This window comes from Bufo bufo, chromosome 1 (genome assembly GCF_905171765.1).
Source record: "Bufo bufo chromosome 1, aBufBuf1.1, whole genome shotgun sequence".
Lineage (NCBI taxonomy): Eukaryota > Metazoa > Chordata > Amphibia > Anura > Bufonidae > Bufo > Bufo bufo.
Window position 1 is genome coordinate 290,989,355 of NC_053389.1, and position 25,582 is coordinate 291,014,936.

Consider the following 25,582-nt stretch of genomic DNA (forward strand, 5'->3'; position numbering starts at 1 on the left):
TTAGTGTGCCCCAGTAAGAATAATGCCCCATTAGTGCTCCCAGTAAGAATAATGCCACCCATTAGTGTCTCCCATAAGAATAATGCCCCCATTAGTGCCTCCAGTAAGAATAATGCCCCCATTAGTGCGCCATAGTAAAAATAATGCCCCCATTAGTGCGCCCCAGTAAGAATAATGCCCCATTAGTGCGCCCCAGTAAGAATAATGCCCCCATTAGTGCGCCCCAGTAAGAATAATGCCCTCATTAGTGCCCCCAGTAAGAATAACGCCCCCATTAGTGCGCCCAAGTAAGAATAACGCCCCCATTAGTGTGCCCCAGTAAGAATAATGCCCCATTAGTGCCTCCAGTAAGAATAATGCCCCATTAGTGCCTCCAGTAAGAATAATGCCCCATTAGTGCCTCCAGTAAGAATAACGCCCCCATTAGTGCGCCCCAGTAAGAATAACGCCCCCATTAGTGTGCCCCAGTAAGAATAACGCCCCATTAGTGCCTCCAGTAAGAATAACGCCCCCATTAGTGCGCCCCAGTAAGAATAATGTCCCATTAGTGCCTCCAGTAAGAATAACGCCCCCATTAGTGCCCCCAGTAAGAATAATGCCCCATTAGTGCCTCCAGTAAGAATAACGCCCCCATTAGTGCGCCCCAGTAAGAATAACGCCCCCATTAGTGTGCCCCAGTAAGAATAACGCCCCATTAGTGCCTCCAGTAAGAATAACGCCCCCATTAGTGCGCCCCAGTAAGAATAATGTCCCATTAGTTCCTCCAGTAAGAATAACGCCCCCATTAGTGCCTCCAGTAAGAATAACGCCCCCATTAGTGCCTCCAGTAAGAATAACGCCCCCATTAGTGCCCCCAGTAAGAATAATGCCCCATTAGTGCCTCCAGTAAGAATAACGCCCCCATTAGTGCCTCCAGTAAGAATAACGCCCCCATTAGTGCCTCCAGTAAGAATAACGCCCCCATTAGTGCCTCCAGTAAGAATAACGCCCCCATTAGTGCCTCCAGTAAGAATAACGCCCCCATTAGTGCCTCCAGTAAGAATAATGCCCCATTAGTGCCTCCAGTAAGAATAATGCCCCATTAGTGCCTCCAGTAAGAATAACGCCCCCATTAGTGCCTCCAGTAAGAATAATGCCCTATTAGTGCCTCCAGTAAGAATAATGCCCTATTAGTGCCTCCAGTAAGAATAACGCCCCCATTAGTGCCTCCAGTAAGAATAACGCCCCCATTAGTGCCTCCAGTAAGAATAACGCCCCATTAGTGCCTCCAGTAAGAATAACGCCCCCATTAGTGCGCCCCAGTAAGAATAACGCCCCCATTAGTGCCTCCAGTAAGAATAACGCCCCCATTAGTGCGCCCCAGTAAGAATAATGCCCCATTAGTGCCTCCAGTAAGAATAACGCCCCCATTAGTGCCTCCAGTAAGAATAACGCCCCCATTAGTGCCTCCAGTAAGAATAATGCCCCCATTAGTGCCTCCAGTAAGAATAATGCCCCATTAGTGCCTCCAGTAAGAATAATGCCCCCTTCTCTGCTTCTACCATTTGCTCTGCTGCGGTTAATGCTCACTGCAGAGTGGACAGGACAGGACCTGAGCTCCAGCATGATGACATCTCACAGGTCCTGTCCTAAGCATCCAGTCAGCGCGATCAAATGGAGGAGGTGGCATGAAGGGGGAATAATTACTATGTGGGGGCATTTAGGGGACAGTGGACTGGGTGGGATTAGGTGTTTAGTTATGTTTTGGGCGGAGTTAGAGGCGTGGCCTAGAGCGGGAAATATTTCCCGTCGCACATAGTGTCCCTCTTCCTTCTTTGAGAGGAATGCTGATGCGTGCATGTAGCCGTTCACATCAATATACTGTCATACACGTTTACATCCTGCAGAGTCAGCATCAAACTGATATCACGTGATCTAGAGGTATTGCGTAACCAGAGTTCAAGGCGCTAGAGCCGCCCTGGTCACGTGACCTCGAGGGAGGGGTACTTCGCAAAATGGCGTCTCTACTGCAGCTGGAGAGAGTCTTGTACTTGGTTCACGGCGAAAAGGAAATCCGAGCTCCTTTATCACAGCTGTACTTCTGCCGGTACTGCAGCGAGCTCCGCTCCCTAGAATGCGTCTCTCACGAGGTAAATCGCCCTTCAGCAGCCTTCTTTAATCCGGTATCGTTATACTGATACCGTCCAATAGATTGGCAGGAAACCGCCCAGCCTTGGTTCTGATTGGGTGATATCGGCTGTCAGTCAGATAGTCCCACCTTACTTGGGGCCTGGTTCGCGCTGTGATTGGTTGTTTGTCGGAAAGTCCTGAGTGCCGATTGGCTGGCTGCCTGTCATTTGCTGTCACACAGGCTGGGATGATGCAGCATCGGTCCCAGGCTTCATTTTCTAGGAAAGGCCGTGGTCTCGGGCCTAGTGTAGTAACAGCTTCCTGTCTGATAGAGGAGACCCCTTTCTCCCCTCACAGGAACCGTATTATAGCTGCCGTTTTTGGCATCCTGGGTCATCAGTTTGATGAGCTTGTTTTGTCATAGCCCGGTCAGACAGGCTTTGGAGCTGAAATCTCCCATAATTCCCTGCTGTCTCCCAGTTTGAATAGAGCTTGCTCTTCTGATTTTCATTTTGGGGCTGTACAGTAATCTGAATTCCCCATTAGTATGCCCCCTTGGCCCGAGAGGCCAACATCCCGCCACCTGTCTCCCCCATAAGATTGTGGCTGGATCTATAGAACCGCCATTAATATTTATGGGCAGCTTGGTTAGGCTCTAGCAAATACTTGTATTCCCATGAACAGCCTCTTTTCTTAGCATTCTCTTATCCGGTCCCTCTATTATCCCTCCTGGGAAGGTACAAGTAAGGCTACTTTCACACTGGCGTTTCTGGGTCCGCCTGTGAGATCCGTTTCAGGGCTCTGACAAGCGGCCCCAAACGGATCAGTTCATCCCCAATTCATTCTGAATGGATAAGGATCAGTTCAGAATGCGTCAGATGTCCGCCTGACGAAACGGAGCCAAACGGACTTGCAATATAAGTCAATGGGGACCGATCCGTTTTCACTGACACAATATGGTGCAATTTAAAACGGATCCGTCCCCATTGACTTTCAATAGAAGTCTGGACAGATCCGTTTTGACTTTGCATTATTCTTAAAAAAAAAAAGTCTAATGTATAAGCAGATACAAGACGGATCCAAATTTTGGACAGTATCCAGCTCACCTGCTGCCTCTATCCCTTGAATCGAGACGGATCCGCACCGAACGCAGGTGTGAAAGTAGCCTTAGTCGACGACTGACGGGCTGTATCTGACACTATCAATACTAATTGGTGTGTTCCTTAGTGGGCAAGGACACACCCCATTGATAAAACAACCTTTAAGGTCCATTCACACGTCCGCAATTTCCGGACCCATTTGTTTCTATGTCCGCAATTCCGTTCCCGAAAAAAATAGAACATGTCCTATTCTTGTCCACAATTGCGGACAATATTCGCAATTTTCTATTAAGTGCCGGCGATGTGCGGTCCGCAAAATGCGGAATGCACATCGCCGATGTCCGTGTGAATGGACCCTTATTCATTCATACATGTCCAGGAGGAATAGCAGAGGAGCAACACATTGCGGTTCCTTGTTATTTTGTGGGAAACACAAGTATTTACGGTAATAAAACAGATGTCAGGAGGTGAGATTCCTGTGAGTGCATTGTTAGAACTTGTATTAAAGGCTCCACGTTCAGCCTCGCTGTGTTTTTACTGATACTTAGGTATTGATAGCCCATCTACAGAATAGGTCATCAGTGTCAGATTGGTGGGGGTCTGACACCCGGCCCCCCGCCGATCAGCTGTTTTGGGCATCTGCTGGCACCAGAAACTATACAGTGGACTGGAAGCTGCGTCTACTGTGTAGTCTGCGGCACTGGCATACCGCTGAGTTGCAGTACCCCGACACAGCCAATACACATTGGACAGAACCTTGGGCTTCCGGCTCCATCCACTGTATAGCATCCAGTGCCAACGACTGGCCAAAAAAAACCACTGGGTGTTGGGTCCCCCATGATCTTATATTGACCTATCTAGTGACCTAGTGACCCCCTTAAAGCTGTAATTTCACATGAATGTGTTCAGTCCATGCTGCTTGTGGCGGTTACATTTCCTTGACTGAACACTACTGACCCTGAACTCACAGCATCATCATGATTTATAATGCTGTGAGGTCCTGCTACTGTACGGCATTATGTGAGTACAGTACAGCAGACCTGTGGACAGGCAGGAACTCGCAGCAGCATCATCATGATTTATAATGCTGTGAGTTCCTGCTACTGTACAGCATTATGTGAGTATAGTACAGCAGACCTGTGGACAGGCAGGAACTCGCAGCAGCATCATCATGATTTATAACGCTGTGAGTTCCTGCTACTGTACAGCATTATGTGAGTATAGTACAGCAGACCTGCGGACAGGCAGGAACTCGCAGCATCATCCGGATTTATAACGCTGTGAGGTCCTGCTGCTGTACGGCATTATGTGAGTATAGTACAGCAGACCTGCGGACAGGCAGGAACTCGCAGCATCATCCGGATTTATAACGCTGTGAGGTCCTGCTACTGTACGGCATTATGTGAGTATAGTACAGCAGAACTGCGGACAGGCAGGAACTCGCAGCATCATCCGGATTTATAACGCTGTGAGGTCCTGCTACTGTACGGCATTATGTGAGTTTAGTACAGCAAACCTGCGGACAGGCAGGAACTCGCAGCATCATCCGGATTTATAACGCTGTGAGGTCCTGCTACTGTACGGCATTATGTGAGTATAGTACAGCAAACCTGCGGACAGGCAGGAACTCGCAGCATCATCATGATTTATAACGCTGTGAGGTCCTGCTACTGTACGGCATTATGTGAGTACAGTACAGCAGACCTGCGGACAGGCAGGAACTCGCAGCATCATCCGGATTTATAACGCTGTGAGGTCCTGCTACTGTACGGCATTATGTGAGTACAGAACAGCAGACCTGAGGATAGGCAGGAACTCGCAGCATCATCCGGATTTATAATGCTGTGAGTTCCTGCTACTGTACGGCATTATGTGAGTATAGTACAGCAGACCTGCGGACAGGCAGGAACTCGCAGCAGCATCATCCGGATTTATAACGCTGTGAGTTCCTGCTACTGTACAGCATTATGTGAGTATAGTACAGCAGACCTGCGGACAGGCAGGAACTCGCAGCATCATCCGGATTTATAACGCTGTGAGGTCCTGCTGCTGTACGGCATTATGTGAGTATAGTACAGCAGACCTGCGGACAGGCAGGAACCCGCAGCATCATCCGGATTTATAACGCTGTGAGGTCCTGCTACTGTACGGCATTATGTGAGTATAGTACAGCAGACCTGCGGACAGGCAGGAACTCGCAGCAGCATCATCTGGATTTATAACGCTGTGAGGTCCTGCTACTGTACGGCATTATGTGAGTACAGAACAGCAGACCTGAGGATAGGCAGGAACTCGCAGCATCATCCGGATTTATAATGCTGTGAGTTCCTGCTACTGTACGGCATTATGTGAGTATAGTACAGCAGACCTGCGGACAGGCAGGAACTCGCAGCAGCATCATCCGGATTTATAACGCTGTGAGTTCCTGCTACTGTACAGCATTATGTGAGTATAGTACAGCAGACCTGCGGACAGGCAGGAACTCGCAGCAGCATCATCTGGATTTATAACGCTGTGAGGTCCTGCTACTGTACGGCATTATGTGAGTACAGAACAGCAGACCTGAGGATAGGCAGGAACTCGCAGCATCATCCGGATTTATAATGCTGTGAGTTCCTGCTACTGTACGGCATTATGTGAGTATAGTACAGCAGACCTGCGGACAGGCAGGAACTCGCAGCAGCATCATCATGATTTATAACGCTGTGAGTTCCTGCTACTGTACAGCATTATGTGAGTATAGTACAGCAGACCTGCGGACAGGCAGGAACTCGCAGCATCATCCGGATTTATAACGCTGTGAGGTCCTGCTGCTGTACGGCATTATGTGAGTATAGTACAGCAGACCTGCGGACAGGCAGGAACCCGCAGCATCATCCGGATTTATAACGCTGTGAGGTCCTGCTACTGTACGGCATTATGTGAGTATAGTACAGCAGACCTGCGGACAGGCAGGAACTCGCAGCAGCATCATCTGGATTTATAACGCTGTGAGGTCCTGCTACTGTACGGCATTATGTGAGTACAGAACAGCAGACCTGAGGATAGGCAGGAACTCGCAGCATCATCCGGATTTATAATGCTGTGAGTTCCTGCTACTGTACGGCATTATGTGAGTATAGTACAGCAGACCTGCGGACAGGCAGGAACTCGCAGCAGCATCATCCGGATTTATAACGCTGTGAGTTCCTGCTACTGTACAGCATTATGTGAGTATAGTACAGCAGACCTGTGGACAGGCAGGAACTCGCAGCAGCATCATCATGATTTATAACGCTGTGAGTTCCTGCTACTGTACGGCATTATGTGAGTATAGTACAGCAGACCTGCGGACAGGCAGGAACTCGCAGCATCATCCGTATTTATAACGCTGTGAGGTCCTGCTACTGTACGGCATTATGTGAGTATAGTACAGCAGAACTGCGGACAGGCAGGAACTCGCAGCATCATCCGGATTTATAACGCTGTGAGGTCCTGCTACTGTACAGCATTATGTGAGTACAGTACAGCAGACCTGCGGACAGGCAGGAACTCGCGACTTCATAAATCATTATGATGAGTTTGGGTCAGGTGATCCCATAATCAGACTGTGACGGATGGATGATATGTCTGGCGTCCATGAGTGTCCAGCTTCAGAGAACTGTATAGAAATTGGCATGTTCTTCTCACTTGACTATCCAGGACAGCCTGTCAGGTGACACCTCTTGACAAATCGGCACCTGTTTTTTTTTTTTTTAAACCTCACCTGCTCCAAATTGAGGGACAAAAGAGGTGATTAGCGGGCACTGGTAAGGGTAAATCGGCCATGTCTGAGGGGCGCTTCCTTGCTGACCCGTTTCACTGTAATAGATCGTTCATATTTTTCTCATTCTGTCCTTCAGGTCGACTCTCACTATTGTCCCAGCTGCTTAGAGAACATGCCATCGGCCGAGGCCAAGCTGAAGAAGAACAGGTTTGATATTCCATTTTACCTTCTATCTTCCCGTGACTTTCCTTCTTCGCGTCTCCTTTATGTAGCGTCTTTGTATAATTGGGGTAGGGCGTAGTCCACACACCTAGGCTTTATGTGACTGAAGGCTTCTAGGTAGCATTGTGTATTTCATTCTAGTTATTTGTGGCAGTTTAGTTGAAGTTAATATATAATTTTCATGTAGAGGTATGATCACATGAGTCCACAGGCCTAAAACCCGAGGCTGCACTACTGAGACATTCTGATGATGATCTTATTTCCATCAGGTGCAGTGTTCTCATGGAGACCTTGTCTGGATCCAAATACAAGAGATATCGGCATCATTCGTGCTTTGAGTTATGTGAACACCACCAGGTCCTCATGATAACACTACTGAAGGAGGAAATGTCATCAAAAACTCCCTCGGGGCCATAGGCCTACAAGTTCAAGTGATCATAGCCCGGCACGGAAGACACTAAAGGGTTATTCCTAACATAGAAAGTGATGTGATATTGCTAGGATATGCCATATTTTTTCTGATCGTTGTGGGTCTGACTGCCAGGACCATCTGAGACTGGCGGAGTACAAACGTTTGGCAAATTCCATAGAGCTGTATGAAGTGTCGGCCTGCATGAGTGACCCACTGCTTCATTTAAACGGGGCAGCATGGACCTTCATTCTTGTAATTGGCAGAGGCCCCAGTGGTTGGACCCCTGCCAATCAGACAATTATTCCCACTTGAAAGCTTTTTTTCCCCCCTGATATTAATGGCCTGTCCTCGGGGTAGGTCATCAATATTGGAGCACTGGGGGTCTGATACCAGGCAGCTGTTTCCGGGTAGCCACTGATGCCATAAACTATACAGTAGGAGAGAAAGCTCCGTCCATGGAGTAGTTTCCAGGGATGGTGTACTGTAGCTAAGGAGAGCTGAGCTCCAGAACCCTGACAAGGCCATACATGGTGGGCAGAACCTTCTGCTTTCTTCTCTGCCCACTGTGTAGTTCCTGTGCCAATATCTGACCTCCACCAATCAGTCTGTCCTAGGGTAGGTCATCAAACTCCTTTTAATTACTGAAATGTTTCCATTCACTGACAGCATCCAGAGATCTTGAAAATAGTGAGGATTTGAAAACAAGAATATTTTTGAAAGTTTCAAATCATCCGAACACTTTGCCCGAATGGACATCATGTAGTATTTGTGGTGCTGCAGGAATCTTCTGTAGATCACGGCGGTTCCAGGAGCCCATTTTAATACTGGGGTGTTACCTTGATGAGTTGGTCTCCTTAGGCTGCACACAATTTTAGGGGTATCGTGCTTTTTGGTGTTTTTCCCATCAGCTTCTTTATAGGAATTGGAGGAAGCCTAAAAGAAAACATGAAAAACACTTGAAAGTCATGCAGTTCTTACAAGGATGTAAAAAGATAGTCCCTGAAACTCACTGGTAGCAGTACTAGACTGAGCGCCGATGTTCTCTCTCTGCGCAGATGTGCCAACTGCTTTGACTGCCCGTGCTGTATGCACACGCTCTCCACCCGGGCGACAAGCATCCCAGCTCCACTTCCTGATGACCCGGCCAAAACAACCATGAAGAAAGCCTATTATCTCGCTTGTGGCTTCTGCCGCTGGACCTCCAGAGATGTTGGGATGGCAGACAAGTCAGTGGGTGAGTGTGGTAAATATGTTATCGTGTCCTATTAAAGGTGGGCTGTTATTACCGTCCCCTTGTGCCTAGAGCACGGTGTCCCTTTATCACAGTACCCCTGACATGCTGCTGTGCCTGGTATTGCATCTGTGCGGCCGCACCGCAAAAGACAGGACATGTCCTATACTTAAAGGGAATATGTCACCTCGAAACCCCCCCCAAGCTAGAGTCAGGGCTGTATAGTGTAAGAGACGCCCAGTCCTGTTATGTCATTTTTATCTTTCTACTCTCTTGTATTCATACTGCAGTAAAATGCAAGAGGAGGACTCCTCCTCGATTCATCAGTATTATGGGAATGAGCTCAGGAGTCCTCTCAATGCATATTACTGCTGGTTTGTTGGAGAACAGAGTCGGAACCCAAGTGAGTATGAAGATGAAAATCCCCTTTACCTGCAACATGTGGGCCATGGACCCATCGAAGTCAGTGGGTTGTGTAAGTGCACCCTGCATCTTTAAAAGGGGATTCCCATTAAGACAAGGTGTCCCCGTCATTTATGAGAATGGAGGGCCCATGCCCCCCATTTGAATGAAGCAGCAGACATGCATGGATATTAGTTGCTCCAGTGGAGCAGAGATGGCCAAGCACAAGCGCTGGGATATCCCCAGCAGTCGCCATAGAGCTGAATGGCGCGGCAGCACACATGCGTGACCTCCGCTCCCTCCAAACTGGGAAGCACGAGCCCCCATTCTCATAACCAGTCAAATTCCTGTCAGTCAGACACTTATCCCCCTATCCACAGAATAGGGTATATGTTGTCTTAATGGCACAACCCCTTTAAGTCCTGTGCCTGTTGGTAATAGACAAGCGAGTTCAGTGCAAGAAATGTGGTGTGTGTGTAAGCATGATCTGCCAGGATTTCACAGCATTATAATGAATTATAACGCTGTGTGTTCCTGCTAGACCCCGGAGCTACTGAATTGTTATGATATAGTGGCCTCAGTAGGTAGAGGTCTAGCAGGGACAGCATTATAAATCATTGAGAAACTTTATGCGTGTGGCATATTAAACTCGCTTGTCTACTAGCCTAAGGACTCTTGCACACAAACGATACGGATGCGATGCGTTTTTCACGCGCCCCCTTCACTTCTATGGGGCCAGCGTTGAGGGAAAAAACGCAGAATATAGAACCTGCTGCGATTTTTCACGCAACACACAAGTGATGCGTGAAAACCAACGCTCATGTACACAGCCCCATTGAAGTGAATGGGTCCGGATTCAGTGCTGGTGCTATGCATTCGCATCACACATTGCAACCATGCCGAAAAACTCGCTGGAGTGAAAGAGGCCTTAGGTTTCCACCGCCTTCTGGAAATAGCTGATCGGTGGGGGTGCTGAATGTTGGACCCGAGGATAGGACATCTAAAGGGTGGATAACCCTTTAATGATCTGTCCTACTGCAGACAGGTTCAGGGGCTGGATGTCTTACATCCAGACACAGGTTTGGCGGAGGGGGGGGGTTTGTTTTAATATTTTTTTGTCTATCTTCTGTATTTAGTGTTTATCTTGGGATAGTCTTGCTTCTTATTCTGAGGCCTCCTGCTGCTCCACACACACAGAGAACAGAATTCCAGGGGTATATCAGATGTCTTTACCAAACCAAAGCCAAATATATATCACATGCTTTCTTGAGCATACGTTTGTCTGGCGTTCTCTTCCCTTCATCACTTCCTTTCTTACCCTTTAGTAAAATCTTTTTGCTTCTATTTTGCAGCCAGCGGTGGTTGGCAGGAGCCTGAGAATCCACACACCCAGAGGGTAAGTAAAGGCACGGTGTCTAGTACAGAACGTGCCACACACTGGCCCAGAGCAAATGCTCCAGTACCCTTAGAAGCCAAGTGTGTTCTTTACTCTGTATGGGGCTGCAAAGTATTGAAAAAAGCCAAACTTACGGAGAACCGAGCTCACAGAAATAAAATGGCTTCTTTTAACAGTCCTATGCCATAAAACAGCAAAATCTGACAAGTGAATAACAATAAAGCATTATAGCTTAAAGGTGGTCCGTCATCTCAAGCCTGTGGCTCTCCAGCTGTTGCAAAACTGCAATTTCCGATCATGATGGGAGTTGTAGTTTTTCAGCAGCTAAAGAGCCACAGGTTGGGAAACATTGCATGAGATGAATATTGGTGTATGGGGCCACAGACTGTCTAATGTGTATGGAGGTGTCCTAGCTCTCCCTCGACAGCAGATTTCAGGGGAAAGGAGAATTGGGGATATTGAATTTTAACATGCCTGAACCTAGCTTTGCACGAGCTATCTAATGTGTGTAGCCAGCCTAAGGAGTTGTGCGGGATTGCTCTTCTGCCTGGTTTGACATTGGGTGTGGAGAGACGCTACTGCACAGAGAGTTGCCCAGCAAGTATCATGCATGTGCCCCATGATTAGAATAGGGCTCATGCATGATACGCACTGGGCTGCCAGACGGCTACCTCAGCAACTGTCACTCCACGCCCAGCGTCAGGTTGGGCAAAGACAATCAATATTTGAAGCCTGTGTTCCTTACTTGTCAGTGGAGGAGAAAGATGAATTTACGTGCAGATATCTCCTACACAGTATGGGGGGTGGGGGGGGGGGGAAGCAACCACTAATACCATTGCTTGTCCCTATGCTCATTAGCGATAATCTGCCTGATCATCGGGCAGTATAAAGGGCCCTTTAAGGCCTCTTTCACATGAACTATACGGATTGGCTCCGGATGTGTTCAGGATGCTTTCAGGGAAACTCGCACCATTTTGCAAGCAAGTTCAGTCAGTTTTGTCTGCGATTGCGTTCAGTTGTTCATTTTTTTTCCAAGTGGGTGCAATGTGTTTTGATGCGTTTTTCACGTGCATGATAAAAAACTGAAGGTTTACAAACAACATCTCTTAGCCACCATCAGTGAAAAACAAATTGCATCCGGACTTGCTTTTGGATTACAATGAGTTTTTCACTGAAGCCCCATACACTTCTATGGGGCCAGGTCTGCGGGTGCTGAGCGTTCACGTCATGCATTGCACCCGTGCGGAAAAACTCGCTTGTGTGAAAGGGGCCTAACACTTTTGTCTAGAAAAGCTACTCCACTTTTCCTACTGGAGTGAGATTGTGTTTTTGTTTTAAACTGGAGTGAGCGGTATTAAAACACTTTCAGCAAGTAAAAACAGAATGCTGGAGTGAAGGCATGATTAATCAGGGCCACAGTCTGCAAATCTGAAACCATAAGGTCATTTACCACTAAGGCTACTTTCACACTGGCGTTTCTCTGTCCGCTTGTGAGATCCGTTTCAGGGCTCTGACAAGTGGCCCAAAACGGATCAGTTCAGCCCCAATTTATTCTGAATAGATAAGGATCCGTTCAGAATGCATCACTTTGGCTGCGTTTCATCTCCGTTGCGTTTTTTAGACGGTCACTAAAACGCACCTTGCATCGTTTTTGTGACCGTCTGACTATGCGGAGCCAAACGGATCCGTCTAGACTTACAATGTAAGTCAATGGGGACGCATCCGTTTTCACTGACACAATATGGTGCAATTGAAAACTGATCCGTCCCCCATTGACTTTCAATGTAAGTCAGGTCGGATACAAGCGTTTGCATTATTGGTGCGGATCCGTCTGTGCAGATACCAGACGGATCCGCACAAAACGCGAGTGTGAAAGTAGTCTTAGACGTTATTCACCGACAGCAATTAGATGTACTGATATCCATCGAGATCGTCTAATATATCCGGGTGAAGCTAAATGCAGTCACACAAATGTGGTATTACATGGCACTCACCTAAATGAATAGGTCTGGTCAGGAACACATGACAACCAGGAGTTCTCAGTAAATGCTTCCAAATGGCCTTGTATGATCTAATATCTGCATGAGATCCACCTATATAAAGTGCTGATGTGTTTTGTGCTTTCTTTCTCAAGATTAACAAACTGTTGGAGTATTACCAGCAACTGGCACAAAAAGAAAAGATTGAACGTGACCGCAAGAAGCTGGTGCGACGTAGGAACTACATGCCTTTAGCTTTTTCTGTAAGTACTAAATGACTGAACTAAGATGCAAACAACTTGTTGCACCATTTTGTTCGGCCACAGATACAAATCCATACTTAAAAAGTTACAGAAATGGACAAAACTGAACAATCTGAGGTTTGCTTTTTTTGTTTTCTTTGTACCCCTGTGTAGTCTTGTAAATAGTCCTGGTGTGTGTTTGCTTTTAAGTGTTAAAGGGATTGTCTCCTTGGGGTGTGTGTTTGGAGGAGATGGGGGGGTCTCCTGCTCAGGGCTGTTACACAGAGCTGCTCTAGTCCTGGTGGACTCTGCGCTTTCCTTATGTACTTGATGGCAGAATTACCGTTGCCCGTATCGTATTGCTGTGGGTATAACCAGCTGGGCTCCTGGTAGGGATCGACCGATTATTGATTTTTTAGGGCCGATACCGATAATTTGTGAACTTTCAGGCCGATAGCCGATAATTTATACCGATATTCTGGGAATTTTCATTTTTGAGAAAAAAATAATTTCCTACACAAATCTGCTGAAAATTAATATGTTTATTGTTAACGTGTATTTTTATTTTTTAATCTTTTTCATTTATACTTTAATATTTTTTTTTAAATTTTTTTTTTTTTGTTTTGTTTTACTAACTTTTGGCCCCCTTAGGGACTAGAACCCTTGTCCCATTCACCCTGATAGATCTCTATTAGGGTGAATAGGATCTCACACTGTCCCTGCTGCTCTGTGCTTTGTGCACACAGCAGCATGGAGCTGAACATGGCAGCCAGGGCTTCAATAGCGTCCTGGCTGCCATGGTAACCGATCGGAGCCCCAGGCTTACACTGCTGGGGCTCCGATCGGAGGAGGAGGGGAGAGGGGATCCTGTGGCCACTGCCACCAATGATTAATACTGGGTGGGGGGGCGCACTGCGCCACCAATGTTTTTACTATTGGGATAGGGGTGGGGGGCGCACTGCGCCACCAATGATTAATACTGGGGGGCTTGGGGGGGGGGGCGGGGGCGCACTGCGCCACCAATGAAGATAAGTCTTTCATTCATATACAGGAGGCGGGAGCTGGCTGCAGAATCACATAGCCGGCTCCCGACCTCTATGAGCGGTAGCTGCGATCCGCGGCACCTAAGGGGTTAACTACCGCGGTCCACAGCTTCAGCTCATAGAGGTCGGGAGCCGGCTATGTGATTCTGCAGCCAGCTCCCGCCTCCTGTATATGAATTAATGAAAGACTTATCTTCATTGGTGGCGCAGCGGCCACAGCCCCTCCCCTTCTCTTGTCTTCTCTCCTGTCATTGGCGGCAGCAGCAGCAGCACAGGGGGAGGGAGACACTGCTTCCTTCTCCCCTGTGCTGCTGAGGGAACACAGAGCGCTGAGAGCAGCGCATTCTGTGTTCCCCAAACGTTACCGGTATATCGGCAAAATAGATGCCGATACCGATAACTGTCAAAATCCTGAATATCGGCCGATAATATCGGTAAAACCGATAATCGGTCGATCCCTAGCTCCTGGTAAATAGCTCAGGTTCAGGTAGTTGTTATACTAAAAGGGACGATTGATTTTCCTCGCTTTAGGGAACCACTGAGATCTGAGACTCTGGATTTCAGAGAAGAGGGAGCACCTCCATAGACCCCAGCGAGACTGCAGCAATTATCATAGACAACAAAGATTGTCGTGATCCTCGGAGAATTGCCGTTATCTGTAATTACAGCTCAGCAGCATTAGCCGTCTGATGTACTTTGAAATGCACCTCTTATCTCAGTAGAGGCGCAGACAGCTGCCATGTTCCCATGCCCTTTTACATGGTGAAAATGACCAAACATTCATATAAAATCGTTGGCCCGTGTAAGCACTCCTTGTTAATCACATGATTTATGTGGGCCGCAATGACTGGGAATGGCGATCGTGCCGAATCCCGTTATTTAACCGCTCAGATGCTGCGATCAGCACCAATCGCAGCATCTGTGAGGTTAGGCAGAGGGATGCGGCTCCCACTATCGTCCAATTGGAGCGCCCACAGTGAATTTGCGGGGCTTCATTCAGTTACCATGACAACCTGGGTGCTGCTGAAGGTTCCTTAAGCTTCCTGCTACGTTGTGCATGAGACACGACTCATCAGGGAGCGTGTCAAAATGTCATTCACCATAATAGATCTCTGTTAGGGTGAAAAGGACAAGGGATCAAAAGATCCCAGGTTCTAGCCCCTTAAGGGGGCTAATAGTTATTAAAGAAGTCAAAAAAGTTGGGGAAAAAAAACACCAAAATAATAAAAGTTTAGATCGTCCCCTTTTCCCAATTTTACATATAAAAATATATAAACAATAAAAAAATAAACATATTGGGTATTGCTGCATCAGAAAATATCTGAACTATTAAAGTATTTTTAAACGCCATAACTGGAAAGAAATTGAAAAACACACGATTCACCATTTTCTTAGTTGTCGCCCCCACCAAAAAAAAAAAATTGGAATAACAGTGTCCAAAAGTGTTATGTACCAGAAAATTGGTACTACAGCCGTTCCGCAAAAACAAGCCCTCATACACCTCTGTAGACGGAAATCGAAAAAAATTATGGCTATCAGAAAAGGACATTTTGGGATATTTTCCGCACAGTGAACGCAGTGATGTAAAACCTTGGTGGTTGTGTTGTTTTTATTTTACTCCACAAACAATAGTTTTTCCTGTTCTCCAATACAAGACATGGTAAATTAAATGGTGCCATTTAAAAAGTGCATCTTGTCCCTCATATGGCTGTGTGAATGGAGTGGACGTTATGGCTATTGGAATGTGGAGATGAAAATAGGCCCAGTCTTTAAGGGGTTAGGTGAGCTGTGATCATGGTTCTATCTGGCTGAAAGGACGGTTACACTGCAGCTCTGCTTGGTACACCATGGAATCCCGTTAAAGCCAGCCGGCCAACCAGGTATTTTATGTGTGTACAGAAGACTATTGCTTGCTCTCTAATGTTTGTTGCTCTCTTGTTTTTTACTTTAATTGCTTGCTACTGGTAAATGTTGGGAATATGATCCAGCAACACACTATTCATGTGGCGGTAAGTTCCCGGCCTCCCCATCTCTGACTATTCATGTGCACCCACAATCCATAGATTCTAGCAGCATTAGGCCTCATGCACACGACCGTTATGGGGTTCCGTGTGTCTTCCTTTTATTTTTGGAGGATCACCAGACATAAAGGAAAGTAAAAAAAAGTCTAAGTCAAGTTTGCCATGCAAATGATAGGAAAAAAACGGATGCGGACACGGATGACAATCTTGTGTGCCTCCGCGTTTTTTCACGGTCCCATTGACGTGAATGGATCCGCAAACCGTTTTCCGTGAAAAAAAATAGGACAGGTTATATTTTTTTGACGGACTGGAACCACGGATCACGGACAAGGATGACAAACGGCGCATTAGCCGAGTTTTCAACAGACCCATTGAAAGTCAATGGGTCCGCAGAAATTCACGAAAAACGGAACAACGGACACGGAATAAAACAACGGTCGTGTGCATGAGGCCTTAAGCACACGGCATGTTATCGCTCCTAATACCCATTACATTTTTCATAGCTTTTCTCACGTGGTATTATTGGTTTTCCGGTTTTGCATCCCTAACGTAATTGATTGCATTTTTGCAGGACAAATATGGGCGAGGTACAAGGCTTCAGCGTCAAAGACCCGGAGTTCCTATTACACCTCTAGCCGGACTGACGTAAGTAAATTAGGCATTGATTAAGAAAATTAGTGTGAACGCTCATTTCCGATAAGCAGCAGATCACCTGATGAGTGAGCCTGTTCATTAGGTGATGCGGACACCTGAATCATGGTTTCTGGGCACCAGATCGTCCTGTATGAACAGCGATCTTCTACCTAGATACAATGAATCTGTATAGGCCTGAGCAATGGCAGTAGCCATCGCTCGTCCCCATACAGTGGAGGGGATCGCTGTATTTAAATGCAGCTCTTTCCTCAACTGCCTGCTCGTCAGTGACCAGGAAGAATTTATTTTTTTACCGATAATTGCCTGCTGAGTTGGTGAACGTAAATGTGCCTTTAGGCTACAGTGAACGTAGTGGGTTTCCCAGGGTTAGACGTTATCGCTGGGAGAAGTGTCAGTGTGTCTCTTGACGTTGGCTGAAAAAAGGAAGGTCTAAAGCAGGACGTCCGTCCCCTCTCATGTCCATGTACCCAAACAGCTCTTATGGAAATAGGTTATCTAAAGCGAGCAACTTCAGCTTATCAGGAACATTTTTGGGATTGTTTTGGAGACCAGTGGTTAACCAACTGTCAATTCTGATCGCGGCAAAGGAGATTACGTCAACCTACAGGCTGTCTGGTGACGTGACCTCAGCCTAGCTGCATTGTCTTTTGAGAGTCTCAGGCAGTCTGTCTCTCTGCTCCTCAGTGGCTCTCTGCTGCTCTGCCTTTCCCCTGTGCTTTGCACTGCCAATCTGCTCGTTCATGTTGGCTGCTTTGTACAAGCACAAGTTCACCAGGATAGAGTGAGTGAAAAGTACAAGCTGCTGAAATACCAGTGAGAAACCCTCGGGGTATGAGACATGCACAGAGATATTCAGCGGAGTAGAAGGCCTGTGGGTTTATGATGATTAGATTGTTGTTCTTGGGTTAAGCACTTATTTTCTGACAAGCTCCAATAGTAGGAGAATAACCACCTGATCATGTAGAAGTCTGTACAATGGCTGACATTTTGGACTGCAGCTTGGTAGTGACCACAGTATGAAGGGAATACTTCCATAACTCCATATCTGTCCTTTATCCTTCTTGCTTGGACTAGTGCTGACCTAGAATATCTTCCGTTTCCAGACTTAAAGAAGGTGAGGATCAGAGAGAGATAAAGATTGAACCTGCGCAGGCATTAGAGGAAGTGGAACCTTTACCCGAGGACTATTATACTCGCCCTATCAATCTTACAGAAGGTAATGAGACCACCATGCATTTCTTATGTTACTAGTTTACAAACTAAGCCTTAGTCCTCCCGCGGATGCACAAAATACAGATATCAGCCGTGTGCATGCTGCATTTTTTACAGTCCCAGTAGTAGAAGTAGCAATTGTTATCTGCAAAACAAACAAGAATGGGGACAGACACACGGATGCAGGTAGCACATGGATGACATCCTGGTGCTATCCACACTTTTTGTGGTCCCATCAAAATGAATGGGTCTGCGTGTGATCCGCAAAAAATGCTGATTGATGTGGATCAGAACTATGGTCGTGTTTGCATGAGGCTTACATTTTTTTTTGCCCTTCTCATTTGAAATATTTCCTCTCCTCATTCATAGTTACCACTCTGGACCAGCGCCTGCTGCAAGCGGACTTTCAGCCTATATGTGCCTCCCAGCTTCACCCTCGCCACAAGCATCTCTTAATCAAGCGCTCTCTCCGATGCCGCGTATGTCCTAATATTATCGCAATATCTACACTTTTACACACTTATGTGTTTTTTATTTTTATTTTTTATTGCTTTTCTTTTTTGTCTACTTTTTTCCAGAGATGTGAACATAACCTGAGCAAGCCTGAGTTCAACCCAACTTCTATAAAGTTTAAGATCCAGCTGGTGGCTCTGTGAGTCTCTTGTCGTCTCTTTACACCTGAAATAACTTGGTGCAGGAGCTAAAAAAATCACTTGTCTTTTTAAAAAAAAAAAAAAAGTAAAACTGCTTGCACAGTATGGTTCCTCCAGATTGTCCACACCTCTACTCCCATATTAGGGTTCCACAGACTGGTCCCACTTCTTCTTAGGCTACTTTCACACTAGCGTTTTTACTGGATCCGGCAGGGTTCAGCAAAAAACGCTTCCGTTACTGATAATACAACCATCTGCATCCGTCATGAACGGATCCGGTTGTATTATCTTTAACATCGCCAAGACGGATCTGTCATGAACTCCCATTGAAAGTAAATGGGGGACGGAACAGTTTTCTATTGTGTCAGAGAAAATGGATCCGTCCCCATTGACTTGGCTTGTGGGTCATGATCCCTCTTGCTCCACATCCCAGGACATAAAGCAAACCGCAGCATGCTGAGAATGAGAACAGAACGGATGCATTTTGGAGCATTCCGTTCTGTTCAGTTAAGTTTTTTTCCCCCATTGACAATGAATAGGGACATATTTGAAGCGTTTTTATTTCCGGTATTGAGACCCTATGACTGATCTCAATACCAGAAAATATTAACGCTAGCGTGAAAGTAGCTTTAGAGCATAAAACGTCCACAGATGGCTTTTTTTCTTTTTTTTTTTATAAAGATCTCAAGATTCAGACTCCATTAGTCACACCACTCCACGGAATCAGGAAGACAGCCAGGACAGGGGAGAGAAGAACAAAATGGACTACTGGATAGGATCCATAAATTCCATAAATCACCTTGTTCCATTGCACGTGGTTGTGTGCCTAATGGATCCTGAATTTTGAGAGGCTGAAAAAAAGCTTGCCGTAGACATGTTAGGGCTCCACAGACGGGGCCAAGCATAATACGATGTGGACGTATTGTGCAAGCAGTTAAGTGACATTTTCAGATTTTCGTGGCTGTTCCATATTAAGGGCGTGTTGCTGTTCGTTCCACCTCACAGCTGTGCTTATGTTTACTTGGTGCAAGGATTTATGTGAAGGATATAGAAGGGAAGAAGTCGGAATGTATTATTTCCGGAGGAATCATTCGTATAAAATAAAGTTGCATGGCTGCCGTACAGTTGTGCCCACAGGAAACGATTGAATCCTTGCACTATGTGACTGGGTTATTTTTGTGTTTTAATGCAGGAGCTATATCCCTGAAGTTAGAATTATGTCCATTCCTAATCTACGCCATATGAAGGTGAGAGTCACAATTTATTCCTGATTTCATGACGTGTGTTGTGTGAAGACCTGTCCCTGTAATATATTGCCTTTAAATAGGGCTGTGGCCGAGAACTGCACATATGACTCCTCACTACAAGGCTTGGGATTCCTTATGAATTGCTTAGCAGACATTCTCACGTTAGTTTATGCTGATAATTCAGACTGTTAAGGGAATTGTGAATTTTTGATCCCTTTATCACTTTAAAGAGGACCTTTCACCAGAATAAAACATCTAAACTAACTATACAGACGTGTAGAGCGGCGACCAGGGATCCCCCTGCACTTACTGTTATCCCCGGGCGCCGCTCCGTTCGCCCGGTATAGCCTCCGGTAACTTCATAGTTAGGCTCCACCCAGGGGAACCTGACGGCATCTCTTTCTCCTATGCTGTAGCACTGGCCAATCGCAGCGCTCGGCTCATAGCCTGAGAGTTTTTTTTCTTCTCTCAGGCTATGAGCTGAGCGCTGCGATTGGCCAGCGCTACAGCATAGGAGAAAGAAACGCCTGGAGGTTCCCCTGGGTGGAGCCTAACTATGAAGATATCGGAGGCTAAACCGGGAGAACGGAGCGGCGCCCGGGGATAACAGTAAGTGCAGGGGGATCCCTGGTCGCCGCTCTACACGTCTGTATAGTTAGTTTAGATGTTTTATTCTAGTGAAAGGTCTTCTTTAAACTTTGCTTTCTCAATCCTCATCTCCATAAAAGGGGTTTCCTGTTTTCCCATATTTATGACCTATCCTCAGGATAGGTCATTAATATCAGATAGGCGGGGGTCTGACTCCTGACACCCCCGCCGATCAGCTTAGCAATGTATTTTACATTGGAACAGAGAAGCTGTAATTACACCGCACGGCCTCTTCATTTTCGATGGCGAGCAGGTAATCCGTGAAGAGAGCACGTTGCTTGCATAAGTGCTGCGGTCTCTTCAAGTAGCTGATCGACAGGGATGCTGGGAGTTGGTCCCCCACCAGTCTGATATTGATGGCCTATCCTGAGCATAGGTCAACATTACGAGAAAACCGGAAACCCCTTTAAAGCACATCCGTCAGCAGGAACAGCCCTACTAAATCGGGCATACTGCCTGGTAGGTTTGATCTTCATGATTAAAATGATACCTACCTTGTGGTGGTCATGAGGAAAGAGATTTGTATTCTTTATGCAAAGCCCTGCCCCCAACTCCCTCATTAGCATACAGAATTATAAAAAAAAAATTCTGGAATGCTATAACTGACGGGTACCATTTTAATTAGCAGGATCAACCCTACCAGGCTTTATGCCTGTCCTAATAGGGTTTATCCTGCTGTTTAACAAGGCAAGGCCCTGTTGGGTGTATATGGTACCAGTTCAGCCCCCTCCATTTTATATTGTGTATTGAATCCTGTTGCAGGAGAGCCAGGTATTGCTGACGCTGACTAACCCTGTGGAGAACCTTACCCATGTGACGCTCATGCCCTGCGAAGAAGGAGATCCCCATGATGTTAACAGCACTGCCAAGGTAGAGCATGACCCCTCTCATGTATCATGTGTTATACACTGTGTGCCAGGAGCCTCTTTTCATGTGCTCTTTACTTCCCAAACCTATAAAAATTTGCGCTGTGAAAATTGATGGAATTCGTTCATAACTTGACGTGTTGGTGGGTGTTTTCAATCCGCAGCATGTCAATTTATGGTGCAGATTCCACTCTTTGTAATACAGGGGTAAAATCCACAGTAAATCCACATGCAACACGTTCTGAGTTTGCATTAAAATCTGCGGCAGATATTTTTGCAACATAATTCGCCACATGGCCGTACCCTTAATACTCCATCAGTTGCGATCTGTCCTTCTTTATTCTGTAGATACTTGAACAAAACGGTATTAAAATCAAGACCATGTTTGCATTTAGGGGCGTGACCAAGGCAATAAGGGGCGTGGCCTTGAAGGAGGGGGTGTTTTTTTTGCTTTTGTTGTGATCTTCTATTTCCATGGAAGTCCAGTGTCAATGACTTTTATTCCAGGTGATTGTACCCACCAAGGAGCTGGTACTCGCTGGGAAAGATGCCACTGCAGAATATGATGAACTGGCAGAACCACAGAATTTCCAGGATGACCCAGAGTAAGTCCCTTTTTTATTTCCTTACCCTCGATGTATTCGGTTTTTGTGTACGGATATTTGTGAATAGAGGTCAGCATTTTTTTTCATGTGATTCGACGGCCATTAGGATGCATTTTCCATGTTTCAAATCCTAATTTGGGGATTTTCTGGAGAATAATTGACAAGCAATTCCTCTTGTATTTTGTGTTGGTGAAAATATGCAAGTGTATATACACTGCTCAAAAAAATAAAGGGAACACTTAAACAACACAATGTAACTGCAAGTCAATCACACTTCTGTGAAATCAAACTGTCCACTTAGGAAGCAACACTGAGTGACAATCAATTTCACATGCTGTTGTGCAAATGGGATAGACAACAGGTGGAAATTATAGGCAATTAGCAAGACACCCCCAATAAAGGAGTGGTTCTGCAGGTGGTGACCACAGACCACTTCTCACTTCCTATGCTTCCTGGCTGATGTTTTGGTCACTTTTGAATGCTGGCGGTGCTTTCACTCTAGTGGTAGCATGAGACGGAGTCTACAACCCACACAAGTGGCTCAGGTAGTGCAGCTTATCCAGGATGGCACATCAATGCGAGCTGTGGCAAGAAGGTTTGCTGTGTCTGTCAGCGTAGTGTCCAGAGCATGGAGGCGCTACCAGGAGACAGGCCAGTACATCAGGAGACGTGGATGAGGCCGTAGGAGGGCAACAACCCAGCAGCAGGACCGCTACCTCCGCCTTTGTGCAAGGAGGAACAGGAGGAGCACTGCCAGAGCCCTGCAAAATGACCTCCAGCAGGCCACAAATGTGCATGTGTCTGCTCAAACGGTCAGAAACAGACTCCATGAGGGTGATATGAGGGCCCGACGTTTGGCATTTGCCAGAGAACACCAAGATTGGCAAATTCGCCACTGGCGCCCTGTGCTCTTCACAGATGAAAGCAGGTTCACACTGAGCACATGTGACAGACGTGACAGATTCTGGAGACGTCGTGGAGAACGTTCTGCTGCCTGCAACATCCTCCAGCATGACCGGTTTGGCATTGGGTCAGTAATGGTGTGGGGTGGCATTTCTTTGGAGGGCCGCACAGCCCTCCATGTGCTCGCCAGAGGTATCCTGACTGCCATTAGGTACCGAGATGAGATCCTCAGACCCCTTGTGAGACCATATGCTGGTGCGGTTGGCCCTGGGTTCCTCCTAATGCAAGACAATGCTAGACCTCATGTGGCTGGAGTGTGTCAGCAGTTCCTGCAAGACGAAGGCATTGATGCTATGGACTGACCCGCCCGTTCCCCAGACCTGAATCCAATTGAGCACATCTGGGACATCACGTCTCGCTCTATCCACCAACGTCACGTTGCACCACAGACTGTCCAGGAGTTGGCAGATGCTTTAGTTTAGATCTGGGAGGAGATCCCTCAGGAGACCGTCCGCCACCTCATCAGGAGCATGCACAGGTGTTGTAGGGAGGTCATACAGGGACGTGGAGACCAAACACACTACTGAGCCTCATTTTGACTTGTTTTAAGGACATTACATCAAAGTTGGATCAGTCTGTAGTGTGTTTTTCCACTTTAATTTTGAGTGTGACTCCAAATCCAGACCTCCATGGGTTGAAAAATTTGATTTCCATTTTCTTATTTTGGTGTGATTTTGTTGTCAGCACATTCAACTATGTAAAGAACAAAGTATTTCAGAAGAATATTTAATTAATTCAGATCTAGGATGTGTTATTTTTGTGTTCCCTTTATTTTTTTGAGCAGTGTATTTATAGATTGGCACACCCCTATCTGTGTTGTCTTTCATTTAGAACCACTTTAAGGCATATTCGAGGCAAAGAAATGTTGTTGAATACGTATGATACAAGTGAAGCACTAAAGGGCCGAGAATCTGCAGGTAATTGCTAACAAGCGTTCATAGGAACACTCGTTGGCGATTATCTGGCGGTGTAAAGGTGCTATCAATTATCCTATGAATGAGCAAAACGTTTGTTCATCGGGTAATTGAATCATTTGAGCAAGCGCCTAAATCGCCATTTGCCGGCAGCAGATCGTGCTGTGTAAACGCGCTTTGTTCCCAGCAAACCACGAGTCTGTATGGGGCAGGGATGGGCAAACTGCGGCTCTCCAGCTGTTGTAAAACTACAACTCCCAGTATACCCAGTCTGCCTACAGCTATCAGCCTACAGCAGGGCATGATGGGATTTGTAGTTTTACAGCTGGAGAGCCGCAATTTGCCCATCACTGGTATGGGGAAGAGCAATGGCATTGGCGATCACTGCATGCAAATACAGAGGTCTCCTCCACTTACGAGCAGGCTAATACCGGGAAGAAAAGGTTCCTTCCCATCAATCGTCTGCTGAATTGTCCCATCAATTGTACCATTATAGTGGCTGTTTATCTCCTCCTCCCCAGGCAGGGCGTCCTATAGCAGCAGTGAGGGGACACTATAGGTGCTTTAGTTGTAGCATATGTGTTCTACAGTGAAGAGTTTTCTCTGCCCAGAATACCCCTTTAATCTTTCTACTACTGTAACTTCCGAATTATTGGATCATCTTAGGAATTATTGCAGCCCAGGCAGATCATGTCTACTTCCTACTGCTCTCTTGTGGATCACAGTCTGATGGCGACAGAAGCGGTTGTTAAGTAAAATACTTAGATGGTAAAGGGATATTCCCGTTTTATAAAGTGATGGCTTCTTGCTAGGTTTTGCCACCACTTTCTGATCAATGGCCGTCTGACCTCTGGGACCTCCACGAACCCTGAGAATGTAGGGGATGCAGTGCAGGGACCTGTCCTAGGTTTTCCCTGCACAGTGTAGTGCCTCTGTACAAGCTTAGAACACTGCACGAACCCGGTGCTGTGACGTATCCATCTACAGGATCGGTGGGGTTCCCAAAGGTCTGAGATATGCTATCACTTACAAGTGGGAGCAATTCCCTAATATAACATTTCCTGCGGCTCCAAATTGGAATTTCACTTTTAACTGCTGTGAAACCTCTCCCAGAGACCACCACCCAACTAGACCAGATTTTTCTGTGACCGATTTTTAATTCTTCCATATTGATGATATATTGGCCACCTCTTTGAGAGGACCACCCCTCTAAAATTTTGGGCGGTCATCTCAAAGGGGTATTTCTACATGCTCTCTAGTCTTCTACTAACAGTTTAATCTCTCCCGCAGCGTCGTCGCGTTCAGGAAGGCTAATAAAGTAGGAGTGTTCATAAAGGTAACTCCTCTTCAAGAGAAAGGAAAGGTGATTGTGAGCTTTAAACTCAAGCACGACTTCAGAAACCAGCCCAGCCCTATCCGACCAACAGAAGACAATGAATCCAGCTCTGAGGCTGTGTGGCTGACTCACCACGTGGAGCTTGACCTGGGGCCTGTGGTTTCTGCCGCCCCATAAACAGTTGTACTGGTTCCTGCACAGGAACAGGTTACTAGGCCGCATGGTCGTTTCCACCTGGAGACCAAGTGCGGAGAAAAAGCTGCTTAATGCATTTGTTCTGGGAAGTTTTTGGACAGATTGTGCCTATGAGGTAGTAATTTGTGGGAATGCACGTATTGTCTCTCTGTGATCCCCTTAAAGGGGTTGTCTGAGTCGGGCAAAAATTTGCCCAATCGGGGAAATGTGGTGAAACAATGAAAGAAGCATTCATTCACCTACTCTTCCTGTGCCGCTGCTCCAGTCCTCCCCATTGGTGTCTGTTACCTTGGCTGTAGCGGTGATGTGCCCATATACCCACATGAACATTGCAGCCAGTCACTGGCCTTAGCAGTAATTGGCACGAGATGACCACCAAGATTTGTA

The 25,582-nt window shown here is 46.5% G+C and overlaps 1 protein-coding gene across 2 annotated transcripts; it reads left to right on the forward strand.

Annotated features, from left to right (window-relative positions):
• Positions 1-1,956: 1,956 nt before the first annotated feature.
• Positions 1,957-25,582, forward strand: DCTN4 (dynactin subunit 4). Of its 2 annotated transcripts, XM_040440461.1 has the most exons (14): positions 1,957-2,129; positions 7,091-7,161; positions 8,644-8,822; positions 10,574-10,617; positions 12,752-12,859; positions 15,870-15,890; positions 16,474-16,547; positions 17,660-17,772; positions 18,138-18,247; positions 18,347-18,420; positions 19,614-19,668; positions 21,079-21,186; positions 21,690-21,787; positions 24,955-25,582. In XM_040440461.1, exons 1-14 carry the CDS (start codon positions 1,995-1,997, stop codon positions 25,175-25,177), a joined length of 1,413 nt encoding a protein of 470 aa, XP_040296395.1. In that variant the 5' UTR covers positions 1,957-1,994; the 3' UTR covers positions 25,178-25,582. The 2 variants fall into 2 exon arrangements, with proteins under 2 accessions (XP_040296395.1, XP_040296404.1); XM_040440470.1 differs by lacking the exon at positions 15,870-15,890.

Bases quoted from the DNA above. Each gene is read 5' to 3' on its own strand.
- DCTN4 (XM_040440461.1), top strand. From the start codon at position 1,995: ATGGCGTCTCTACTGCAGCTGGAGAGAGTCTTGTACTTGGTTCACGGC. The intron at 2,130-7,090 runs GTAAATCGCCCT...TCTGTCCTTCAG, and splicing joins TAGAATGCGTCTCTCACGAG to GTCGACTCTCACTATTGTCC. The intron at 18,248-18,346 runs GTATGTCCTAAT...ACTTTTTTCCAG, and splicing joins AGCGCTCTCTCCGATGCCGC to AGATGTGAACATAACCTGAG.